This window comes from Martes martes, assembly GCF_963455335.1.
Source record: "Martes martes genome assembly, chromosome: 6".
NCBI classification, from domain to species: domain Eukaryota; kingdom Metazoa; phylum Chordata; class Mammalia; order Carnivora; family Mustelidae; genus Martes; species Martes martes.
The window spans coordinates 29,676,159-29,701,858 of record NC_137893.1 but is presented as its reverse complement, the minus strand read 5'-3'; the positions used below and the strand labels follow the sequence as shown (position 1 = coordinate 29,701,858).

The 25,700-nt window shown below is 33.5% G+C and overlaps 1 protein-coding gene across 3 annotated transcripts in view; it reads left to right on the top strand.

Moving 5' to 3' along the window:
- Positions 1-25,700, top strand: part of GRIK2 (glutamate ionotropic receptor kainate type subunit 2) — a gene marked incomplete at both ends in the record, with an annotated part of 637,516 nt that overhangs the window by 232,057 nt on the left and 379,759 nt on the right. For all 3 annotated transcript variants that reach the window (XM_080806625.1, XM_080806626.1, XM_080806627.1), the window contains 2 exons: positions 13,571-13,738; positions 15,875-16,132. In XM_080806625.1, coding sequence (XP_080662751.1) covers positions 13,571-13,738; positions 15,875-16,132 — 426 coding nt within the window. The remainder of the gene's footprint in view (positions 1-13,570; positions 13,739-15,874; positions 16,133-25,700) is intronic.

Sequence of the window (25,700 nt, the reverse complement as noted above, 5' to 3'; positions counted from 1 at the left end):
CAGCTTCCTTTTTCCAAATGCGCTGCACAAGTTTGAGTTGAATGGAGTATGATAGATGGAGGAGGAGGTATGCAAGAGTAGCTTTCATACCTTTTATAGTGAAGAATTGCAGAGTGCTAGAACTTCAGAAAACTTCAGGACATTCTACAGACAAGCTTTTCATTAGCCACATGTTTGTATAATATTTTATTTACTTGAAATATTGACAGAGCTGCAAGTTTATATGCATTAGAGTGAAGAACATTATTGTTACTAGAAATATGGCTCAAAAGACTGGAGTCACTCTACTCATTAAATTAGAAATACTCTTTGCTTCATGGCTGAGAAGATTCAGAAGCAAGTGGGGACTAAGAGGTGTCTCTCAGTATTCAGTAGAGATGGGTCACTACTTCTCTCCTTGGAAAATTCACCCCTTATAGTATGTGCTTCCCATACCATCCCACTTTGAGGAGTTATGGCCTGCTAATTCGTTTTTTCATGGTGTTTCAGGCAACCAGGTCCATGTGCACATGCGATTTTCTGCCTGCTTATAGATAGGTCCCTAGGATGGCGTCCATCAATTTCACACAAAATTAGCTTCCAAATGTTATAGTCATACTTCATATTGATATAAAACTTTAAGAATCTTTTTCAAAATGCTTACCATTCAGAAAAAGGAAAGTGGCTGTGAAAAGAACAAGACATGGAAAACAGAGTGGCAGTGTCACTTAGCAGGAAACAGTACAGTGTAGTCATTAAAAGATGAGGCCTGGATTGTGGTCTCCTGGGTCCTAATCCAGCATCCATCACTTACTGACTGTGTAACTGTCCTAAGGCAAGATACTTAGGGTGCTGAACAAGCTCCAAGATCTTGCTGATGCAGGACACAATAGACTCAGTAAAGCAAGTTGTTTGCCGTAAAAATTAATCTGCCTTAGAGACTATGGAGCATAAAGGAGGAAAGCAATTCTTAGACTCAACAATGTAGACAACTTAAATGTCAGAGTTATATTCACAACTAAAATATAAAATATTATAACAATGGGAAATACCTTAATTAAAGAAAAAGTGATTCAATTACATTTTTGATGACTTTCTATTAATGTTTATAAAATATTTATCACAATGCTTGATATACAGTGTACTCTCAATAAATGTTGACTATTAGAAGCTTTCATTCTTCAGAGTGAGCTCAAATTTAAACATGTTTCATATTGACTTAACTTTCTTAAGCTTCAGAGTGTAGCAGTATACATTATGATGTTTGGAAGTGATCTGGAACCAAGGGAATGCAAATCAGAGACACAATTTAGCCAGGTGAGGGTAAGGGGCAATGAGGAATGTCTTCCCAGCGAAAGTGACTATGCCAAAGGGCCATGATACATTAGGAGAGAGAGAATGTTAAAGATGTGTGTGTGTGTGTGGTGTGTGGTGTGTGGTGTGTGGTGTGTGTGTGTGTGTGTGTGTGTGTGTGTGTGGTGTGTATCTGTGGTAGGAGCTAGGTTCCTGGGCAGAGGAACATCACTTGGAAGGAATGGTGGCATTTGATTCTGGTTCACTCAGAGAAAGGTAGATGGTTTAATATACTGGGAAAGCACTGGGAAAGTGGGAATGGCGAGAAAGGATACTGGAGAAAGAGAAGGTAGACTGTGAAGAACTTTGTAAATGGCCCTAAGCTTAAAAATTAGGCAGTTATTGAAAGATCTTAAGAAATTAAATGACAAGTTGCATTTTGGAAATATTACTTCAGTTGCAGAAGAAATCCAGAGTAGGGACAAGTCTGAAAAAACCACTTGAGATGCATTACTACAGCACCGAAGACGTACTTCCCAGTATTTGGACCTGGTTATGCATGTGGAAAGGTTTACAGTGATGTTCCAGCAGAAATGGTGGAAACCAATGAACTGTTAGCTAGAATAATTAAGGTCACTAGCTAGTTTAATAGTAGGAAAGGCCTCCAGTGGGGTATTCTTGGGGTTAAGATCTGAGGATGGATTAATATGTAGAAGAACTTGATGCTTGAGTTTTCCTAGGAAGTAAGAGACACTCAGTGCTAGAGCTTTCCCAGGAAGTAAGAGAAAACTTCAAATGGCAGCAAATTAACCTTTCCAGGAGACCCATATTCAGTAGTAGAAGCAATCTAAGTATCCAAAGGATGTGTAGACCAGGTGATTTATTGATTATGCCATTCTTAGACTCCTCTCTCTATTATACTTAAATAATAGTACAATTTGACCATATAGTATTTTTATAACTGCTTGCAGATTAATTTAATGGTTTTTTTTGAGAAATCTGTTAAAAACATGCAGTGATAACAAAACGGTAAGTATAGGAGTTTTATTTCTTCTTCCTCTTTTTATTCCCCCTGCCCAAACTTTTTTTTTTTTTTTTTTAGTCAGAGAGAGGGAGAGAGCGAGCACAGGCAGACAGAGTGGCAGGCAGAGGCAGAGGGCGAAGCAGGCTCCCTGCCGAGCAAGGAGCCCGATGTGGGACTCGATCCCAGGTCGCTGGGATCATGACCTGAGCCGAAGGCAGCTGCCCAACCAACTGAGCCACCCAAGCGTCCCATCCCCTGCCCAAACTTTTATTATGAACTTTAAAAATACACAGAAAAGATCAGATGGTAACATATGCTCATATATTTTACCACATTGATTAATTAACTAATTGTTAACATTTTTCCATCTTTGTTTTTATGACACCCAAACTCTTCATCATGAATCTCCTAAGAACGAGAGTGTTTTCTTATACAACCACTATAGCATCATTTTGCCTAAGGAGAAAAAGAAACAATTTCTTAATGCCATTTAATATCTAGGGCATTTTTCAAAATAGCCTTTCACATTTACAAAAAAGCGTGCTGATTTTATCCTTTGGATAAGGATTTGTACAAAACTAAAGTGAAGAGAACATGTTTTGCATTTATTTAGATAGAAAATAAGATTATTATAACAGTTGATGGGGAAAAAACTAGCATGTCTTCAGAGAGAATAACATTCATAACATTGATTTCTTTATTAAATTAAACATCTATAAAATGATGATTTTTACCTACTTTAAGAAAGGACGTATTTGAACCATCTCAGAAATTACATGTGATGTTGGTTGGCACATCTGTCACAGGTTTATGAGTCATATAGTACTCAGGAGTAGATTAAATAGATCTAAAAGAGAAAAGATTTGGAGAGGCTTCAGCAATTAGCTAATATAAAACTTTTTATTTCAAGTCTTGCTTTATATTGCTTTTATGAAATAGTAAAAGTTTCAGTTTTGGGGAGTTTTGTGTAAACAAAGGATTCCTTGCCATTTGTTCTTTCATATCTACAAAACAAGGTAGGGCAAATAGACCTATGGAAAGGAAGCTATTCTCATCTGTTTCTTTTCTTCTTTCTTTATCAAGCCTATTATAGAGTGACGAGAGCTATTAACTTTTACAATAAGCTTGGAGAAAGAACTGGAGGAATTTTATTGTTTGATATAGGGGTTATGTGAGATATGGTGACTCTTTCTGAATTAAAACACACACACAAAAACAAAACAACAAAACAAAACAAAAATAAAGCTGTGAGAATGATTGTTGTAGCTGATTTTTTTTTTTTTTTTTTAATTTTCAAAAGCCAAAGGTAAGTATAAGAAAGCAGTGGAGTGTTGCTTGTATCCAATAGAGAATAAGGAATTTGATGATAATGAGAAAGTAGGCTTTAGGTTCTTGAAAATGTGAAATTGGGTGAATCTTGGTACAAGTCTCAGGAAAGCCCATAATTATAAGTTACTAAAATGCTTCTTTAGGATCATATAGTTCTTCTGTGCTCTTTATTATTCTGGGATGTACTTTACCCACCAACATGATTTTTGAACTCCTTAGGGTAGCAATTCTCTTTTCATGTACCACATGCTTACGAAATGCTATGTACACTTCTGACTCTTCATAATAAAATTAATAAGTCTGGAAGCACTTTTTATAGAAGGTATGTAGTGCAAAATGTGTATTATTTTTCTCAAGCTATGTAAAGAGAAAAGGATCTGTTCAAAATCAGGTGAACAATTATCCTTTTGTAGGTTTATGAACAGAAAGACAAAATGCTTTGCCTTTCAATTTTTTATTAGCAATTTTTAAGGCCAAAGATACACTTTTAGGAAAAAAAAATAGCTGATTTCTTCCTTAGAGAATCAAATTTGTAGGCCCTTATTTTCTACTTCACAAAGAAAATGATAAAATATGAAGTCTTTCAGTGTCCTGCCCGTCTTCACATCCGCAGATCACAGATAATTGACTCGCTTCAGTGAATGAAGCGTCCTTCTCCCCAGGTTTACCTACCGTTTCCTTTGGATTTGATCTTCTCTTGCTCCTGAACCACCTCGCTTCATCAGTAATACCTTCTTTTCTACCTGGTACCTTTCTCTTTCTATTGTTCTCTCCCCATCATATAAAATTGCTGTCTTCCTCATCATAAAAGAAAAATGCATAAACACCCAGAGATTTCATAGAGTCCTCTAGCTACTCTCCTGTTTTCTGCTACCCCTTAATAATAGTCTAGCTTCTTTTTAAAACATATTTTATTCATTTTTTTTAAAGTATAAAAACACAGATTCATTGTTAACGATTTCAAATGTGTAAAAAAGGGTCGTCTGAGTGGTTCAGTTGGTTGAGTGTCTGACTCTTGATTTTGGCCGGGGTCATGATCTCAGGGTCATGATAAGGAGCCCCGTATCTGGCTCTGGAGTGGCTCTAAACTGCTTAGGATTCTCTCCCTCTCCCTCTGCCCCTTCCTGCTCTCACAGGCTCTCTCTTTTTCACAAATAAGTAAGAAAATAAATAAATACATACATAAAATGTACAAACAAGTGGGAAGAAGAAAATTAATCAAGTGCCTGTCATCTGAAATAAACCATACTTAATACTTTTTTAGGCATAAGTATATATTGTGACTGCTTATAAAGCATTTTTGTCATCGAATAACTTCTATCAAATATAAAAATGGCTAGATGCATATTATTTAATTAATTAAGTGTACCATAATTTGTGTCTTCCATTGGATGGTTAGAGCATTTCTAATCATATTGTTCTTTTTTTTTTTTTAAGATTTTATTTATTTATTTATTTGACAGACAGAGATCACAAGTAGGCAGAGAGGCAGGCAGAGAGGGAGCCCCGCCAAGCAGAGAGCCTGATGCAGGGCTCGATCCCAGGACCCTGAGATCACGACCTGAGCCAAAGGAAGAGGCTTAACCCACTGAGCCACCCAGGCACCCCTCTAATCATATTGTTCTAATGAACAAAGCGAACATCCTCACAGCTAAATGACCTGCGTTTTTCTTCAGGTTTCATCCTACGGTGGAATTACCAGACTTAAGTGTATGATGTTTTTAAAGCCTGATAGATTTAAATAAAGGTTTTCAAGAAAGTTTATCAATTTCTTTTTCTTTTCAACTGTGCTTTTCTCACACACTTAAACAAATTTAATCTCTAAAAATTCTGTGTTTTAGTCTTTCCTATTTTTGAGCATTTTAATATGTTCAGTAGTTATTTGCATATATTGCTTATAAATTATTCATATTCTTTGCCAATTTTTCTGTTGCAGTGATCATATTTTTATTGTTAGTGTTATTTATATATTGAAGATACTAACCTTTTTAAAAAATTTTTATTTATTTATTTGAGAGAGAGAGCAAGCACAAGCAGGGGGAGCTGCAGAGGGAGAGGGAGAAGCAGGTTTCCCACTGAACAGGAAGCCAGATGTGGGGCTCAATCCCAGGACCCTGGGATCATCACCTGAGCTGAAGACAGATGCTTAATTGACTGAGGCACCCCTCTCTTTTGTTTTTTAATATTATGTTTATATTCTGTTAATATACTTTTGTATATCTTCTTATTTTCCTTTCTTTAATCATATTTATGTGTTTGATTACGATTATTTTTCAAACACTCCAGTTACATTTAACAATATTGACTTTATTTTTATTGCTTGTGCTATCAAATTTAGAAAAGTCTTAGCGCTTTTATGCAATTTTTTTTTTTTTAAGGTTTTATTTATTTGACAGAAAGAGAACAAGCAGGGGAGTAGCAGAGATTGAGGGAGAAGCAGACTTCCTGATCAGCAGGAACCCGGGATCATGACCTAAGCCGAAGGCAGTTGCTTAACGGACTGAGCCACCCAGGCACCTCATGCAATTGTTTTTTAGAATAAAATTTTATTAAAAGATGATTCATATGTACCAAAGTGCACAAATTATAGAATAGTAGAGCTTTAATTATAACATATCCAAACACTGAGGTTAAAAAACAGAACATCAGCAGCACCTCAGAAGCACATCATGTACCCTCCTTACCCCACCACTATTTTTTGAAGTTTTTGAAAAATGCTTTCAAACAGCAGTATTTTTTTGTGTATCTGACTTCTTTCACTCAATATTTTGTTTATGAGATTCATCTTATATTTTTGTATGTGGTTACCAAGTACATGATCTTTGACGGACATGCATGCACTTTTTGTTGGGTGTGTATCCTGGAGCACAATTTTGGCCACAGGGTTTGTGGATTTTCAATGTTAGAAGACCCTGAAGCACAATTTTCAAAGTAGGTTGTACCGTCTTCTAGAGAGACCAGCAATGCATGGGAGGTCTACTTGCTCCACATTTTCAACAACACTTGATACTACTTGTGTTTTTCATTGTAATCATTTGAGTGTCTGTGAAATTGTTTTGAACTGTAATTTTAATTTTTATTGTCCAGAATACTCTGAAATTGAACTCCTTTTTGTATGTTTACTGTCCCTTTGAATTTTTTAGGGGAGAGTGAGTGTTCAAGTTTTCTACCCACATTTCTATTGATTTGACTGCTGTTTTCTTTTTATGAATATTTTCAAGAGATGAATCTCTATCTTACATACACACACACACACAGATAGACACATCCTCTGAATTGTTTCTTGAGCTTGGAAATTCTTAATTTTAATGTCTTATATATCATATTTCTACCTTATAGTAAATACTTTTTGTCTTCTTTTTTTTTTTTGTTAAGTAATATTTTCCTAGCTTGTTTTTCACATTATTGTTTAACTTTCACATTCAGCCACATGATTGAAATGATTTTTTAAGTGTGATTATTGAATTGATCCAGACATATTTATTGAAAATACAATTCTTTTTCTTTGGCACTATAACATTATCACTTATATGTCAGTGACTATATAAGTGAAAGTTTGTTTATGGATTGTATGTACTGTTCTATTTATCTATTGGTCTTTTTTTTTTTTTTTTTAATTAAGAGAAAAAGAGCACAACTAGGGATGGAAAGGGCAGAGAGAGAAGGAGAGAGAGAATCTTAATCAGACTCCATGATCATCTTGGAGTCTTAAATGGGGCTTGAACTCACCATCCTAAGATCAGGACCTGAGCCAAAATCAAGAATTGGACACAACTGACTGAACTACCCAGGTGCCCCTCTATTAGTCTACTTTTATACTAATTCCAAAATTGAGTAACTTATAGTTGAATTAATTATTACAATTCTTGAAATATGGTAGCATAAGCCTTCCAGCCTTTGTTTCTCTTAAGATTGCTTTTATTATTTTAGGCCCTTTGCATTTCTATATGTATTTTAGTCTGCTGTGATTTTGATTGGGATTATACTAAACTATAGAACAATTTGTGGAGAATTAACATCTTTAAAATCTTGACTTCTCTATTTCATAAGTTTAGTATATTCCTGTTTAGTTAGTTCTTATTTTCTCTCAATAATGTTTTATACCTTTCACCACAATATTTTGCACATCCTATGTTATATTTCAGTGTATCTAAAGTTTTTTGATGCTACTGAAAATGATACTTCATAATTTTTTCATTTTGCTTTGTTGTTGATATGTAGAAATATATTTTTGTACATTGATCTTATATCCAATAAAATCTTGCTAAATTCATTCTTTTAGTTCTAGTAATTTATCTGTATTATTTTCTACATATACAATCATTTCATCCAAGAATAACCATAATTTTGTTTCTTCCTTTTCAAAACTTATTATGCTTATTTATTTATTTTAGTTTAATTACTCATTGCACTAAAGAGGACCTACATTGCAATGCTAAATAAAAGTGGCCATAGTGAGCACCCTTATTTCGTTTCTAGTCTTAAGCGGAAAGATTTCAACATTATACAGTAAGTGTGATGGTTGATATAGGTTGTTTATAGGTACTCTGTATCCGCTTAGAAGTTCTCTTCTATCTCTAAATTGCTCAGAGTTTTTAATCGTGATTTGAAGCTGAAATTTATCAGTGATACTGTCATAATTATCAAAAAGATCATTCCATTTTCTCTTAATATTTTAAACTATATATAATTATTTTCAAATGTTAAGCACATCTTGAATTCCTAAAACAAACCCCACTTATTTTTTTTCTTTTTAAATTTTTATTTAGATTTCAGTTAGTTAACATACAGTATAGTTTCAGGTGTACAATATAGTGATTCAACACTTCCTTACATCACCTGGTGCTCATCACAAGGGTGCTCCTTAATCTCACTTTTCCTCTCACCCCCTTCCCTCTGGTAACCATCAGTTTGTTCTCTATAGTTAAGAGTCTGTTTCTTGGTTTACCTCTCTCTCTTCTTTTCTTCTTTCACTTGTTTGTTTTGTTTCTTAAATTCCACATATGAATGGCATAGTATGGTATTTGTCTTTCCTTGAATGACTTACTTCCCTTAGCATAATATTCTCTAGTTCTATCCATATCATTGCAAATGGCAAGATTTCATTCTTTTTTATTGTTAATATTCCATTGTATACATATACCACATCTTTATCCATTCATCAGTCAGTGGACACTTGGGCTGTTTCCATAATTTGGCTATTATAGATAATTCTGCCATGAACAAGAGGGTACATGTAACCCATTGAATTAATGTTTTTGTATTCTTTTATATACACAATTTTGTATAAATTGTGCAATTGCTGGATCCTAGGGTAGTTCTGTTTTTAACTTTTAGAGGAACCTCCATACCCATTTGGTTTGATGTATTATTGTCTTTATATTTTGCTAGATTCATTTTGCTGTATTTAGGATTTTTGCATCTATATATTCATGAAGAGTTGGTGTGCAACTTTTTTTTTAAGTTCTATCTTATACTTGATTAGACTCGTTAAAATTTTAGAAATTTTAATAATATTTTAAATAACCAAAGTTTGACTTTGTATGTGTGTTTTCTATTGCATTATTTTATCTACTATTTTATTTCTGCTCTGATCTTTATTATTTTTTTCTTCTATTTCCTTTGGATTTGATTTGTTCCTGGATATTTTTTTTTCCTAGATATTTGAGATGGCACTTAGATCATTGATTTTTAGTCTTCTATTTTTTAAATTTACATTTTGATTTCTAGTCTTAAATTTTCTTTTAAGCATGGACTTAGTTGTATTCTACAAATTTTAAGTACCAAATTTTCGGTTTTATTTTGTTCCCAATTTGGTAATAACCATTATGATTTCATTCTTGACTTATGATCAATTTTGGTAAACATACACTTGAGGAAAGTTATTTTGTCATTTTGAGGTAGTGTGTTTCATCTTTGTTATTTAAGTCAAATATTTTTAGAACATCTAAATTTTAACTATTTTTTTTTTTTTTTTTTTTTTTTTTTGGTCTGCTTCTTCTGTGAGCTACTAAGAGTGGTGTTTTAATGTTTCTCACTATGATCTGTATCTCCTTCTAGCCCTGTCAATATGTTGGAGGTTTTTTTTTGTTTGTTTGTTTTTGCTTTTGCTTTTTGTTTTTTATTAGTGTATATAGAGTCTGAATTTTATCATTCTGGTGTACTGACTTGTTTATCATTATGATAGACATCCTTTATTCTCTTTAAGTCTACTTTATCTAACATTGGAATAGCTTCCCCAGGTTTTATTTGGTTAGTGTGGTTTTAGAATCAATCTTTGCCCCTCTCTTTTCTTATTTTTCACTATTTCTCTTACAGGTAGCTTACAGTTTTGTGCCTTTTTATTCTGTTAGGTAATCTTAAACTTTAAAATGTGAATCTATTTCATTTACCGTTAATGTAATTACTGATACATTTGTTTTGGATCACTTATATCATCTTACTAGTTCTTTTAGTGTTTTCTCTATTTTACTTATGTTTCTGATTCTTTTTGGACAAATAAAATATTTTTTATTAAGTCATTTTTCTTCTTTTAAAATTTTTGATCATAAGTTATTTCATTACTTTAGTCTTTATCTTAGAAATTTAAATATGTATTGTTGCATTATTACAGTCTAAAATAATTATCTTTATCTTCCTCCCAATATGGCTAGAACATTAACATTCTTTAATTTTATTTATGATTTTCTCAACTTTTGTGTTATTATTATTGTTACTTTGATTTAAATTCATTACAAACATCATAAGATACTACTGTTCTTGCTTGTTTAGTTAAAATTTATTGATTTCACCCACATATTTACCCTTTCTTTATACTTCATACCTTTAAGCAGTGTAGTGGTTCCCTCTGGGATCATTTTTCCTCTACCTAAAGAATTCATTTGTTTAACATTTGTTTTAGGGGAGGTTTTCTTCCATGATAAATTCTCTTGATTTTGTTATTTTCATCATTATGATTAAATGACATTGGCAAATGATATTTGTGTTTCTTCTATATGTAGAATGAAATTAAAATGCGACTCTATGTTCTAATAAGTAATTTTTATTTCTAATTACATTTATTAAAATTTCCAAAATAATAGAAAAAGTGGATATTGTAGATATTCTTATCTTTTTCCAGACATTACTGGGACTTTGTTTCTATTTTACTCTTAAATATATTTCTATTAATATGTGATTTTTATCTTAGTAAAGCTTCATTATGACTCCATTATTTTTTTTTTGAAAATATTTTCTTAGTCAAGAATAATTAATGATATCTATCAGGTGTCTTTAAACCATCTAATATGGTGATGGTACTTTTTTCTTCTTTGATCAATTATTATGTTAGATGTTACTAAACTTTCTAAAATTTTTAATAGAATTACAAAAGCTCTGTTTGTTTCCCACATAAATTTAAGGGACCGACCCAATATTTTTTGGAAAGTAATTCTTTGCTAAATTCTTTTACTGCACTGTCCATACTTGCCCTCCACAAAACAGGAGTAGTGGTTATTCTTTTTCTTTCTTTCTTTCCTTCTTCCTTCCTTCCTTTGAGTTAACATGGCCAGAAGGTGTTATAGAAGATATTGTGCTTAGAAAGCTTACATTGATACTTTTGATTTTTATATACAAAATTTTCAATTCTGGCTTTGGATCAATAAAAATTAATTATTTTATTTAATTAAGATAAAAATGGGTTATCTTGAGGAATTACAAAGATTTCCTTAAATATTCAAACCAGTAATAAATATGTAAACTTGCATTTGAATTATTTGTTTTCAAGAGAGATAAAGAATAGGAATATTTTAACCCACTGTCATCAAATATTGATCATTTCTGTATCCTTCTTTTGTCTTTTGTATTTATATCACATAGAAACTATAATTTGAACTGAGGAAAGTAGAAGATTTAGTTTTTCATTTTATTTTGCCATTAAGAAACAACTTCAGGTTTGCATTTCTATAATTGAAACTTTATTTCTAACTAAATTTAAGAAGTACCTTATAATTGCTCAATTGTTTTCCTGTTCCATATGTAGAATCTTACATTTCTAATTACATAATATTATTAAAGTCATTATGTCTTGCCTTTAGGAGGTTTTATATATTTTACCTGAATAAAACTTTGAAGAAAAATACTAGTTTGTACTAGAATAAACAAGGGCTTTGAAGTTTTTGAATGAACAGATTGTAATGTTGGCTCTATCACTTGATAGCTATATGATCTTTGGCCAAAAGAGTTCTTTCCTATAAAGTAATACTACTTGGGATTACTTTGAAGATTCAGTGAAACCTTAGACACTTATGGAGTGCTTACTCTAGGGCAGCCACCAGTCTAATTAAGTGTTTTGTTATAAGATAACATTTAATTTTTACAACAACTATATACAGTCACCTTCATTATCATCCTCTTTTTAGAGATGAAGAGATTTAGACTGAGGATTTAAGCAATGACCAATTTTACATGGATGGCAAGTGGCAGACAAAGATTGTACACTCAGTTTGGCTTCAGAGTCTAAGCTCACACCACTGTTCTCCTCCATATATATGTGACATCTGACTTGGTTCTTGACACCATTTAGACATGTAAATTGTTATTGCTCTGCTTGGCCTAAGTCTCTAAAGACTTTAACTGTATTTAGAGAACTATTTCATAATAAGTTGATTGCTCTGGTAACTATACCATTAATTTAGTTGAAAGAATAAGAGAAATATTTCAAACTAATATGGGGTCAAATAACAAATTTTCTAATTCTTTCTGAATATGGATTTGTCTGAGTACTGTGGTATTTTATTGACTCCTAATTCCTCATGTTTACAGGAATTATTACCATACCATGGATTCTTGCTAATTTAGAATTGTTACCATACCATAACTTCTTACTACTTTAGAATAAGTAGTTTGTGGTTTATGTGTCAGAAGACTTTTGATGAGATATGAATTGCAAACTGTGGAAATGGCTTATTCAAGGGAGTTTAGTTTGTGAATGACTGTGCAGAGAGTACATGGAATGAAATTTGAAAGGGAGAAATGCTCTCTATTGTTAAACTAGTACTAGTTTCCCAAAGACAGAGGTTGGGCAGTGTCAAATATCAGATGCTCACACTTTCATTCCATTACCAAAGTAACAATAAAGAAGAGATTCTGTTGGCAGCAGAGGTCCCATAGGTCACTCATAACTGAATAGAGAGAACATTAAGAAGCAGCAAGACTGAGACAAGAATGAGGAAACTGGATTAAGACATAACTGGTGAAAGGTGACAAATGGATAAGACATGTTTTTGAATTGTACTCTATATTTTATGTCCTAAATTATATGCTTCCTTATTATTTACTGATGAAGGGATTTGCACTGTTGGGGAGAGTTATCTTTCACAAATGTCCAAGTATCTTCTAAAAAAGACTTAGAGTAAAACAAATAGAGAAATGCTACTTTGCTGTCTTTTCTTGCAAGCTCATTTGTTAGAATTTGCAAGTGAATTTGTATTTTGGGCGTTTAGCACAGTATGTGCCATAGAAATTATGCTAAAGATTTCTGATTTGTCAATTAATAGAGAAATATTTAATATTATTTTCCTGATGCTTAACTTCATAGCTTTATATCAGCATAGAGTATTTATTATTCTCGAACTGTGCAAAATTTGAGGGATAATGCTTGGTACTTAAGGCAAGATCTATATATACCTAGGCTCTAAAAGAAGGAGTTATTGAAAGAAAAAAGCAAAATCATATTTAAATTATGGTAAATTATGATAACAATAGCAAAGAAATTTTTATGATATGGATTTATCTAAAAGGGCATATCTCAAATATTCAAGTTCACAGAAAAAGTAAGCACAAATTCCATGTATTTAAGCAAATCACACACACACACATAAATGCATACATACATAAAATTAAAGAAAACTTTATACATTTTCTTTATCTTCTAAGAACTGTATGATTATTCTTTCTTTTTTCCAGGTGGCATTTTTGAATATGTGGAATCTGGCCCAATGGGAGCTGAAGAGCTTGCATTCAGATTTGCTGTGAATACAATCAATAGAAATAGAACGTTGTTACCCAATACCACTCTAACTTATGACACCCAAAAGATAAACCTCTATGACAGCTTTGAAGCATCCAAAAAAGGTAATTGACAAATATTTAACATTATATTTTTCTGGAATTCAAATTTCCAGGTATTCTTGAGAGATTTCTTAATTCCAAATGTAACTAATAAGTTATTAGGAATATTTTCATGCAAATATTTCTTTTTAAAATGCATATAAATTTTATCAGGGACAGTAAGGTGATATGGTTACCTATTACCAAAAAAAAAAAAAAAAAAGCTTATAACATGAAATACAATTAGGTCTATGATTGTTGTGAAATTGATTTTTTTTCCCCAATAATCCTGTTTTCTTAGTAAACTATTCCGGTTTTAAGAACCCACTAAATAAAATGATACATCAGTGGATTTTACCACGTTTTGGAATCCATTCTTACATTTTTATTTCTATTACCTGTCACTTCTACTACATTATTAATATTGTCTCAATTTACTGACTCCCTTGAAAGTTCTGTAGTTCCAAGTGACTTCATAATGTCAGCCCAATCTTAAAACTTTACTGGAAAATTTTCAAAAAACTTTCATTTATGTGTACTCCATGCCTATTTTTAAACTAGTGGATGTATCTTCTTATGACTGAAAATAAATGGAAAATGTGAAAATTGAATTATAAGAAGATATAATTAGGATATTTATAAATTTTGTTATTTTATTATGTTGTTAAACTGTGTTTTTAATGGTAAGAATAGAAAAATAACTTTGTGGATATGACTTTAACATTTATAAAGTAAGGAAGGTAATAGAGAACTATTATCAACACATTATTTTAACCAAACAACAATCTTGGTAGTAAGCGTGTTTTGAGAGAGGTTTCCATAGTCTTACTTGTCTAAGTGGGTGATCTTTTCTTTGCATAGTTAGCATTCTTTTGCATAGTTAGCATTAACAGGAATTAAATTTCATAATACAGATTTTTCTCAAAGGAGTGGACTTAGAAAGCATTTGCTCTAAATTCATATTTTTAAAACAACATTTACTTTTCTATAATTCTAATATTGTTTTATTAGCTATCTTACCTCGATGGAAATGTACATAATTATTTATAATTCTAACCTGGTCTAGATTTCTTCTAATTTCATTAATATTAATGGCAACTGATAAGGTACAATATTCCGTGAGATGAAAGTACCCTTTTTATCCCCCAGCTAACTAGTGTTTATCAAAGCCTATATTCTGCCTGCCCTTTGAATTCATATCTTTATGAATACAAATAAGTTTCCACATTTCAGAACCATGTCAGGGTGATGAAAGGTTTTAAAGGCTGGAAAAAAAGGGTAAAGGTTATTGTGAAATACTACATTTGTCATCATAATTGCAAAATAAGTCATTAACTGTAAGACAAGTGCATTTGATTAGTGACATAGTTCATGATTATTTCCATTAGGAAGAAGAAGCTCTGTCTCAAATGAAATAATTTAGACCAAAGAATATGGAATATGGGTGAAGCATAAAAAAATATTAATAGGTTTCTTAATGAGAAATTCAAAGGAGTAATGTAAAAATAACAGACTAGCATGTTCTTTTTAAACATTTTTTAAAGATTTTATTTATTTATTTGAGAGAGGGAACATGCACAAACACTAGTTGGGGTAGGGTGGCCAGAAGAGGGAGCGGGAGAAACAGACTCCCTGCTGAGCAGAGGGCCTGACTTGGGACTTGATCCCAGAATCCTGGGTTCAGGAACTAAGCTGAAGGCAGACACTTAACTAACTGAACCACCCAAGTGCCCAGAGACTAGCATGTTCTAGCAACAAACAGGTTACTGTCTTAGGAATTATGAAGTGTTAAACTCATTTGGTTTACAAATTATTAAAAGGGGTTTACAAATTTTGTCACCCACTAAAATCCATTGAAGTTTATATTCTTTCTTTCCCCTTCCTTCTTAAATTCTAGAATACCCTTCCCCTTTCCCTCTTTTGACATTATTTGTAAAATTATTTGAACACTGAGCTGCAGATGGCTGGAAGAATTTCCCTTCTAACAAACATTATGTTTGGAGTTCAACAAAATATGGAAATTATCTAAATGTAGATGTTATTTATAAGGAAAACAAAATCTTTCTTCAGGATAAACCTTCAGGCTTACGATAATAATGTGGTAACGTTGGCAAGCTGGCATCTCTCCTCATTATTGACCGACTTCTATCTCCTCTTCAGCCTGTGATCAGCTGTCTCTTGGGGTAGCTGCCATCTTCGGGCCTTCACACAGCTCCTCAGCAAATGCTGTGCAGTCTATCTGCAACGCTCTGGGGGTTCCCCACATACAGACCCGCTGGAAGCACCAGGTGTCGGACAACAAAGATTCCTTCTATGTCAGTCTTTACCCAGACTTCTCTTCACTCAGCCGTGCCATTTTGGATTTGGTGCAGTTCTTCAAGTGGAAAACTGTCACAGTCGTGTATGATGACAGCACTGGTAAGAAAAATCAGTAGCCTTCAGGGCTATGCTTTAAGTATGTGCAACATTCTGAAACTTATTCAAGATTCTTACTATGTTCTTCTTTGGTGTTTTAATTAAGGTGAGGGATGGAAAGACATTTGGAATCAAACATCAACACTAATTTCACACATCCAAAGAACAGCTAAATCCCATACTTTCTCTCTGTATTTGTGAGATAAGCACTTTTCTTTCCTGTGAAGGATCAGTTAGCATGAACTATAATATTGGATGAAGGATAGAGAGAGTATAAAATATAATATTGAAATTTTATTCAAAGAATTCTTCTGCTAGATTCAGGGTGGTTTCCTACAGTAAAGCCTTACAATTGACTGTTAGTGAAACTTATCAAGAAATTCAGGATTTTGACTCAACATTTTCTTTGGCCATTTATGTGCCAAAAATGTGTATGATAAATAATAACTTTTATATCTGTATAGCATGTTTGAAGTTTAAGAAAAGTTTTTTTTTTTTTTTTCCAAATTTGAAACAATGTAATACCCATTGAAATACTCAGAGTTTTTAGAACTATGTGTAGACATAGTTTAGGGATTTGGAAAATAGAGTTTTCTAGGTGATATTTATTACAGTATCTTTGATGAGTATTTAATGAGTGTTTGCTGGCTAGAGGTTGTTTGTGCTTTCTTGTTCTAATGTATATTATTATTTTTATATATGAATTGTTGTTTTGAAGTAGCAATTAAAAAAGAGTCCCATAGATAAAGATATGAAAGTAAAACATGGAAAATAAATGTATTTTATTTCCTTGGCAGCTATACTGGTAGAAGTTCATACTACATTGATTATTTTATAGTGACAGGAATTTTGCATTAAGATGTTTATCAATGGTCCAAATAGTGCTCTTAAAATAGGATGTGGTTATAGTATTTTATTCTAAGGCATTTCATTATACCTTCATGTTTACATAAAAATTGAAATTCATTTGAATTAAATTCTCCCAAAGTAATCTAGTAGCACACTTTGTTCATGCATGCAAGATTTGGAACTATGTGCAGGACTAAGTCCCTTTGCCCATAAAGTTGACAAACTAGACAGATAGGAATTCTCCCAGGAAGACAACGGAAGAGAGAATTATAGGGTTGAGAAAACAATGAATATAACTTGAAAAACATTTTCATTAGGGTAAGAAAGAGTGAGTCTCAATACCTATTAAGAGAGTAATTTCACTTTTCTGATTTTAAAAAGTGAAATGTTCATGAGTAATTTTAACTTAGAAATATAAATAAAAGCCCTTCAAAAAATAACTTAGTAAGTACATTTGATGTCTTTTAACTGAAATTAGACTTACTAAGTTTGTTGTATGATGTTTTACTCCCAAATCATTACTTTTCTGTCATTGATAAATTTCTTTACGTCAAGTTATAAATGGTAGATTCCATGTGAATGGTTTTTCTGGGGTGTTATAATGTGATGGTCCAAGAAAACCTCAGTTACAAATTGGTCCATAACTCTTTATGAATGGTCATATACAGAACTATATAAATATGAATACATACACATTGTGAATCTGCGAGTTATTTACTTCTCTGTTCCCTCTGATTTAATTCAGGTGAATGCTATCCAAACATCACATATCTTCATATATACATGTATACACACATGGTATATACACACATATATGAGTGCATATAGGTATATGTTGTACATGTGATATTTGTATTTATTTCTTGTTATCTTAAAACTCCTCATGGTAGAAAGGATATTGGCAAATGTTCAAAATGTTTATGGATAGTACACCTTCTTCACTATTCTGTGTGTGTGTGTGTGTGTATTGTGACATTTTTATTTCACGTATGTAGCTCTTGAGTGATTGACTAAAATGATAATGGAATTTGTGACCAAGATCAAATCACAATTCGATAAAGCAAAGCTTCATATGTGATTGATCTTTTGCTTTAAATAATACTCTAAACATTTATATCATGGAAGCAAATTTAAATAGAGAAATAAATGTAATTAGGTATTTCAATGTATACACTTTTAATGGAAACTTGACCTCAGATTAAATTTGTTAAAATAGTTTGAAACTATTTAAAAGAAAATTTGCTGCACTCTTCACTTTGAAAGTGACATAAATACTTGGAGATTCTAAAACATGATTACTTAAATATTAATACTAAGAGTCACTACAAAATTATCCGTAGAGTAGGTGTACCTTTAAAGTACTCTGAGGAGAATAAAAGCTTATAATTGCTCTATTTCATGCAACATTTAATTTAAAATATATTGGTAAGGAATCTACTATTTGCCCGGGACCAACGCAGGTGTGTTTATTCCAATAGAGCAAAGTTCTGGCCCTGGCTGAGCTTCTAGTTCCTATTTAGGGATATGTGATTGTCCATGTTTTTACTACATTTGTAGTGAGCTAGTGGCATCTGCACCTGGCCACTGGTAGTACCTTTAAACTTATTTATTTATATTTTTTTAAAAAGATTTTATTTATTTATTTGAGAGAGAACGAGTAAGCAAGAGAGAGCACAAACTAGGGGAGGGGCAGAGGGAGAGGGAGGAGTAGCCCCTCACCCCATACCCCTGCTAAGCAGGGAGCCCAATGCAGGGACTCTATCCCAGGATCAGGACCTGAGCTGAAGGCAGACCCTTAATTGACTGAGCCACCCAGGAGCCCTGGTCCCTTTTAATTTAACACACTTATGAGAATGTGGCTGTTCTTGATATTTTTATAAGATAGAACTGACCCTAAGATTCCCTTTGAAATGTATTCATAAATATTTGGAAGTAGACTTTTTTTTTCCTTTTCAGCTATTTTTGAAAGTCTCAAGGTGGAATTTTAATGAGAGAATTCAACAGAGAGGATTTGTAAACTTCTCAAGTGAACAAGATGCCTATTTGATCATGTGGGAGGAAATCTGATTATAGCAAGGATTATGAACTGAAATGGGGAAAAATCCACCTCATACTTAGCAAGATAAACATTATTGACTCCATTATGGACTTATGTATCTGCTGTTTACTGCAGGACACACTGTGCCATTTTATTTACATTTCTTTTTTTCCCTTTCCAGATTTATTTATTATGTATGCTATCCTTCCCATTTATATTCATTTCTGTTTTGTTGTGTTGTCCAGTTTGATACATGATAATTATACTTTCATCCAGTCTTTGTTCCCACCCCCAAAACAGATGGGATGATAGATGAAATATAGTGCTGGAGTAGGAGAAATTCTTAGAATGATGTTAACAGGAGCTGTTTATTTTTTATGATAATTAGCATTTGTTGTTGTCGTGGATGAATGCTTTTAAACACCCTGAAAGTCTGTTATAGCTCTGAATGATGTCCAAAAATGATGGAAAAGAATTGGCTTCAGAAACAAAGCTGTGTTTCTGTCAGTCATTTTGGAACATATGATTCACTTTAAATATAAACTAAAAATAAGTTGGATAGCTGTCAGCTCGTAAGCAATTCCAGGATAAGTTCTGAATATTTGCTTTAAAATCCCTGTGTTTCATCTTTGTTTATAGACCAGCAGTCCATTAACAAAGAACTCTGGACTGGTAAACAAAAGCCTGGAATATTATTCCCAATTTTGCTACTAAACACTGGTACAACTTTGGAAATGAGGAGATGAGAATGAAAATAACTACAGAAAAAAGCTATAAGGCACTAGGCATTGTGATAGTTGCTATTATATAAACTATTTCACTTCATCATCAAAACAGTTCTATGAGTCCCAAAGGAAATAGGTTATTATCACACCATTCCTGCTTCCTTCAGTGACTGGCTTTTCTGCCCACCAACAGCCGAAGACAGAAATGTGAACATCTCCCTTCTTTTTTCCCTTTTTCAGGCCCCTCAATCAGGCTATAACAGTTGTCAATGCTACACCTGTATGATCTCTCAAATCTTTTTTTCCCATCGTCTCTGGTACTTCTCAGGTCAAGATCACCATTATCTCTCACCTGGATTATTATTAACAGCTTTCTAACTGACCCCCTACTTCAAGTCTGTATCCACTAAAATCCAGTCTCCACTCTGCAGTTAAGAGTAATTTTTTAAAAATGCAATTGTGATCCATTCTCCTTATTAATAGCTTCTCATTGCTGTAAGGATAAAGTCAAAACTTTTTAAAGAGTCTTCTAAGACCTGACATGATCTAGTTCCTATAGCTTTCCAGTGACCTTTGAGTCTGAATTCCTCACTTACGTCTTTTCAGATGAGCCATTAAACTTCTTTCAAATTGCCCAATATCCTATTTCTGTTCACCTAGAAATTTCTCATTCTGACCTTCACTCCTCCCATCCACTAAATTCATACACATGTGCTCATGCACATTTACACATGCATGCTCACACATACCGTCTGGCTTAGCTGTCACAAAGAAAGTTTACCCCAGCGCATCTCAGCACCTGGTACTACCCCTGACCCTCACCCATGAGAACATTCATCACATTATGAATGAGTTTTCTTGGCTATATTTTACACTGGATCAAATACACAACTGAGCAGAATGAGCCCTAAGGCTATGAACTATTCTGTCACGAGCACCTGGTTATTACCTGACTCATGGATCTACCTTAAAAACTTCCCTTTCTGCCATATTTGCACGTCTATAGCAATACCTACCATGTTTGCATGATATGATCCTGCTTCCCAAACCACCATTGAGCGTGTCAATGAGATGGGCATATACACATTCAGTTTTCTTCCTATGAACTTGAAAAAGAACAAAGAGACAGGGACATCTGGTAGACTGGTCTATCATGGTTACTATGGTCTTTGATGTCAAAACATTCTGTATTGAAATCCGGGCTCTGTTGTATACTTTTCAGTAAGTTACTTGATTTTAAAAGTCTCAGTTGATGCATTTGTAAAGATAATAGAGGACTATTGTCCTGCCTCATAGAGCCCACATAGTAGTAGCTTAAAACTCACAATAATGCAAATCTCATGGCTTTGTGCTATTTATGCCTTACTGTACTCTAGGAAAAAGGAATTATTAATCCTACTTTTTTTTTTTTAACATGAGAAAATTTAGATGCAGAGAATTGGGATAATTTGCCCAAGGTTACACAGCAAGTAAATTGTAGATCTGGATTTTAACCCCAGGCAGTCAACTTCAGGACATACTCTGTTTAATTAAATACTGTTATATAATGTTAGTTGGTCTGGTTTGGTTCATTTTGTTGTCATTATTTTAAGCAAAGGAATGACACAGAATTATTTTTGGTAAAGTCTCTCTGCCTTTAGTGTGGAGAACATATCAAGGCTATTGGAATATGGTAGGGAACAAGACAAGACCAGAAAGAAGAGAATTTCTAAATTAATCAGGTTGAAAAAAAGATGACAATCTCACTTAAGAAGTTTTTGGTGGAATGCTATTGAGGTAGAGATTCTAGGAAATTATAGAAGATACGGATTGTAGGGTTCAGTAAGTAAATAAAAAGAGGAGGGAGTGATGGAGACAGAGAAATAATGATCTTTATGTTTCTGGTCTGGGCTATTAATCATTGGCATATTTACCTAAGAGGGGAAACAAGAAAAAAAGATTTCAGAGAGGGGAGAGTATATTTGGTTCTTAACACATTAGCTTGAAGTGACTATAAAATATTCCCTTGGAATCATCTGGTGGTGTTAAAGTTATCATAAATGCATTTTGGGAAACAGGAATTTTCAAATGGGCATATAAGAGTGCCTTGGTGGCTCAGTTGGTTAAGCATTCAACTCTTGATTTCAGCTCAAGTCATGATCTGGGGGTCTTGAGATCAAGCCTGGCATCTGACTCTGTGCTCAGCAGGGAGTAAATGCTTGAGATTCTCTCTCTGTCTCTGCCCCTCCCTGCCCCTGTCTAAAATAAATAAATAAATCTTCTAAAAAATGGGCATAGGGGTGCTTGGGTGGCTCAGTTTGTTAAGTGTCTGCCTTTGGCTCAGATCATGATCCCAGAGTCCTGGGATGAAGCCCTGCATCAGGCTCCTTACTAGGCGGAGAGCCTGCTTCTCCCTCTGCCTGCTGTTCCCCTGATTGTGTTCTCTCTCTCTCTCTCCGTCAAGTAAATAAATAAAATCTTTAAACAATTATATGAATAAACAAAAAATTTTAAAAATGAGCCTATGTTACTTTCATTGCCATTTGTTCTGCCCTTCATTTGTAATTCTTTGTGGTATGAGGAAATAAAGAAAATTGCCAAGAAACAAGGTCATGGTACAAGAAAATTCAGTTATTTTAGTGAGTAGGCAGTCGTGGAAATCAATATAGACTTTTCTTTTAACGTGTCTTGATTTTTTTAAGATTTTTTATTTATTTGAGAGAGATAGAGAGAGAATGCGCACACATAAGCAAGGGAGAAGGGGAGAGGGAGAGAGAGAAGCAGGCTCTCTCCTGAGCAGGAAGCCTGACGTGGGGTTTGATCCGAAGACCCCGGGATCATGACCTGAGCCAAAGGCAGATGCTTAACTGATTGAACCATCCAGATGCCCTGAAATCAGTCAATTTTTAAGGGATTATAATATTTAACAGGCTGATCTTTGAGTAATTTCTATGATATGAATATAGAAAAGAAGGTCTATATACTAAAGAAAAGCAGAAATGCTTTCTTCATGAACTATATTAACTTGGATGAAGTATATGTATATTTTAAATTCCACACACATCTGTCTGTGCTTTTGGAGTTAGTTTAATAAATGCAAAATTAAGTAATAGTAATTTTTTTTTATCTTGGACCTGTGTTTAAATAGGATAAAATAAAATAACTTAAGAAGATAAGTTAATATGAAAATATATATTGGAAGACACTAATTTTCAATACTATGGCAATTTTTGTATTGTAAAATTTATAACCAAATAATTTCAATTTTATTTCAGGAAGTAGGGTAATTTGGATCTAAGATGATTATATGTTGTACAATCTAAGTACAAAGCTCCAAGTTCTTTAATTCCAAGAGCACATACAATAAGAAATTATGAGTTAAACCTAATTATTTGGATATAGTTGATTACATAGCTTGGTATATTAGTGTTCCTACAAAGTTGGTTTTGCTTGAACATAGTTTCTTTATTCCTATTTAAGCTGGCATAAAAATTATTTGGAATATTATTACTTGGGCTCTGATTACATGACAGTGAATATTTTTAAACATATTCAAAGAGCTAATTTTTCTTCAATTTTAAAATCTTTAACATTTATGCCAACCCTAAAACATGAAAATAAAATTTCTAATCCACAACAATCACACAAGTCATATTCCTGCATATCTGCGGGTCTAACGAAATAGAAGGGACAGGTCTTATACCAGACCCAGTGACCAGCAGAATTTGTTTTCATTGGAAGAGAAGAAAATAATAAAGTGAGAATGATTCCCTCATGACAGTCAGACACTGCCAGTTTTCCTAAATTTAAATCTGGAACATGATAAATTTGGCATGAGCCTCTTGGTAGTTACTTTTCCCCTAGCCTTTTCCTGCTGTTTGTCTCCTTCTCTATGCAGGATAGGGAGAAGGGGAGGGCTTGTATTCCCTCTCCGATGCCCTTGACAATTCCGACTACTCCATCTTCAAGGGAAAAAATAACTCTCCTACTTTGGTCTCTGTGCTATCACTCTCTCCTAGTTACCTCCTTCCTTTCAGCCATTTATTCCTTTTTTATATTCATAAAATGGTAATGAAAAACTGATATTTAAAACTGCTCCTTAAAAATTTATATTCAAGATTTTTTAGTCTTGTTCGCTGCTTATTTCATTTCCCCAAAAGATTTTCCTCTGCCCCATACCTTCCTCTGCCTCTAATTCTATAGATAATTGATCTACACCTTCAATTGTTTCTACCATGTTCCATACTCATAGATCTAGCCCCGACTGATCATCTTTATTTGGATGTCTCAGAGGCACATCAAACCCCACATGACAAAAACCAGACTCATTGTCTTTATTCCGAACTTTCTTTTTCTCCTGGTTTTTCCCTATTTCTTAGGTTTCCCAGCCATATCCACAATGATCAGGCTAGATTCTTGTCTTTCTGTCATCCCTCATTTTCAATAGATCACTAAACATTCTCATTTTTTAAAAAGATTTTATTTATTTATTCAACAGACAGAGATCACAAGCAGGCAGAGAAGCAGACAGAGAGAGAGGAGGAAGCAGGCCCCCCCACCTAGCAGAGAGCCCGATGTGGGGCTCCATCCCAGGACCCCGGGACAATGACCCGGGCTGAAGGCAGAGGCCCCAACCCACTGAGCCAGCCAGGTGCCCCTAAACATTCTCATTTTTATCTTGCAATTCCCAAATTTGGCTCTCTTCTCTATTCCCACCCCTGTCTTAGTTAACACACCTGCATACAGCCTTGACCATGTTCCACCTGGTACCCTATTTAAGTTCATCTATCTGATGCAGACAAAATGGTCCTTTTTGCAATGACAATCTGGTGATGTCATTCCCAGTCTTAACACTGTCTGGTGACTCCTCCGTTCTTGGAAGAATGAGTTCTAATTTCTCAGCATGACACATGCAGCCTCTGTCACTGTCATACTCATGCCTCTTTGATTTTGCTTTCCTGGTATTTCTTCTCTCAACACTTACGCCACAGCCTTCCTTGAGTAATTTAATTCCCCCTTACCAATCATGTTCTGCTCTTTCAAGTCTCTTTGCTGTGCACAAACTGTTCTCTTTACCTGATATGCCCTTCCCATTTGGTGATCTATTCCCCACCTTCAGGATGCACCTTAAAGTATTCTTACAAAGTATAAATGTGAAGTAACCTTCCCTGATTCTTACCCATGTGAGTTGATAATTCTGTTCTTTGTATGATGCAAGACTTTGGTTGGTAAAATAATTCATAATTAATTCTGTAGTAAATCTTATTTTTAGCATATTCATGTCACCCATTTATCAGGAATGATGCTTTCCTTGGCATGAGAATGTTAACTATTTTATAATTAATTCATCTATTTATTTTTCTCTTTTTGTTTTATTTTAAGTTTATTCCTTTATTTAGTTTACAAAAACTAATCAAATATTTATTACATGTTGTCATTGTTCTAGATACTGGAGATACAAGAGTGAACAAAATAGATGAAAATTCTTTAACTTGTGGAGTTTGTATTTTGGTAAAGGGTGATAAACAATAACAAAATAAATATGTATATCACATTGTATCAAATGTGGTAGGTCCTATGGAGAGAAATAAAGCAAGGAAATATATAGGGAGTGCAAGGGAGTGAGTATTACAATATTAAGTTGCGTTGTCAGAAGAGAACTTACTCAGAAGGTGACACTAGAGTTAAGACTTTAATGAGCTGAGGAAATATGCCATGGGAATATCTGAAGCTAAGAGTGTTCCTGATGAAAAACAAGGAGAAAAAAACATCAGGGGAGAAAGAAATAAAGAACTTCAAGTCAAGGAAGATTTTCATTGTCGTTCTTTTTTTGTTATTGTTCAGTTTTTTTGTTTGTTTTCGTTTTTTTGTTTGTTTGTTTTTAGTTTAGAGAAGGATTTTTGGGAAACTGAAGATTTTTGAGATATTCAGCACTTGTTTTATATGTGCATATGTGTTTATATTTGTATGTGTGCATATG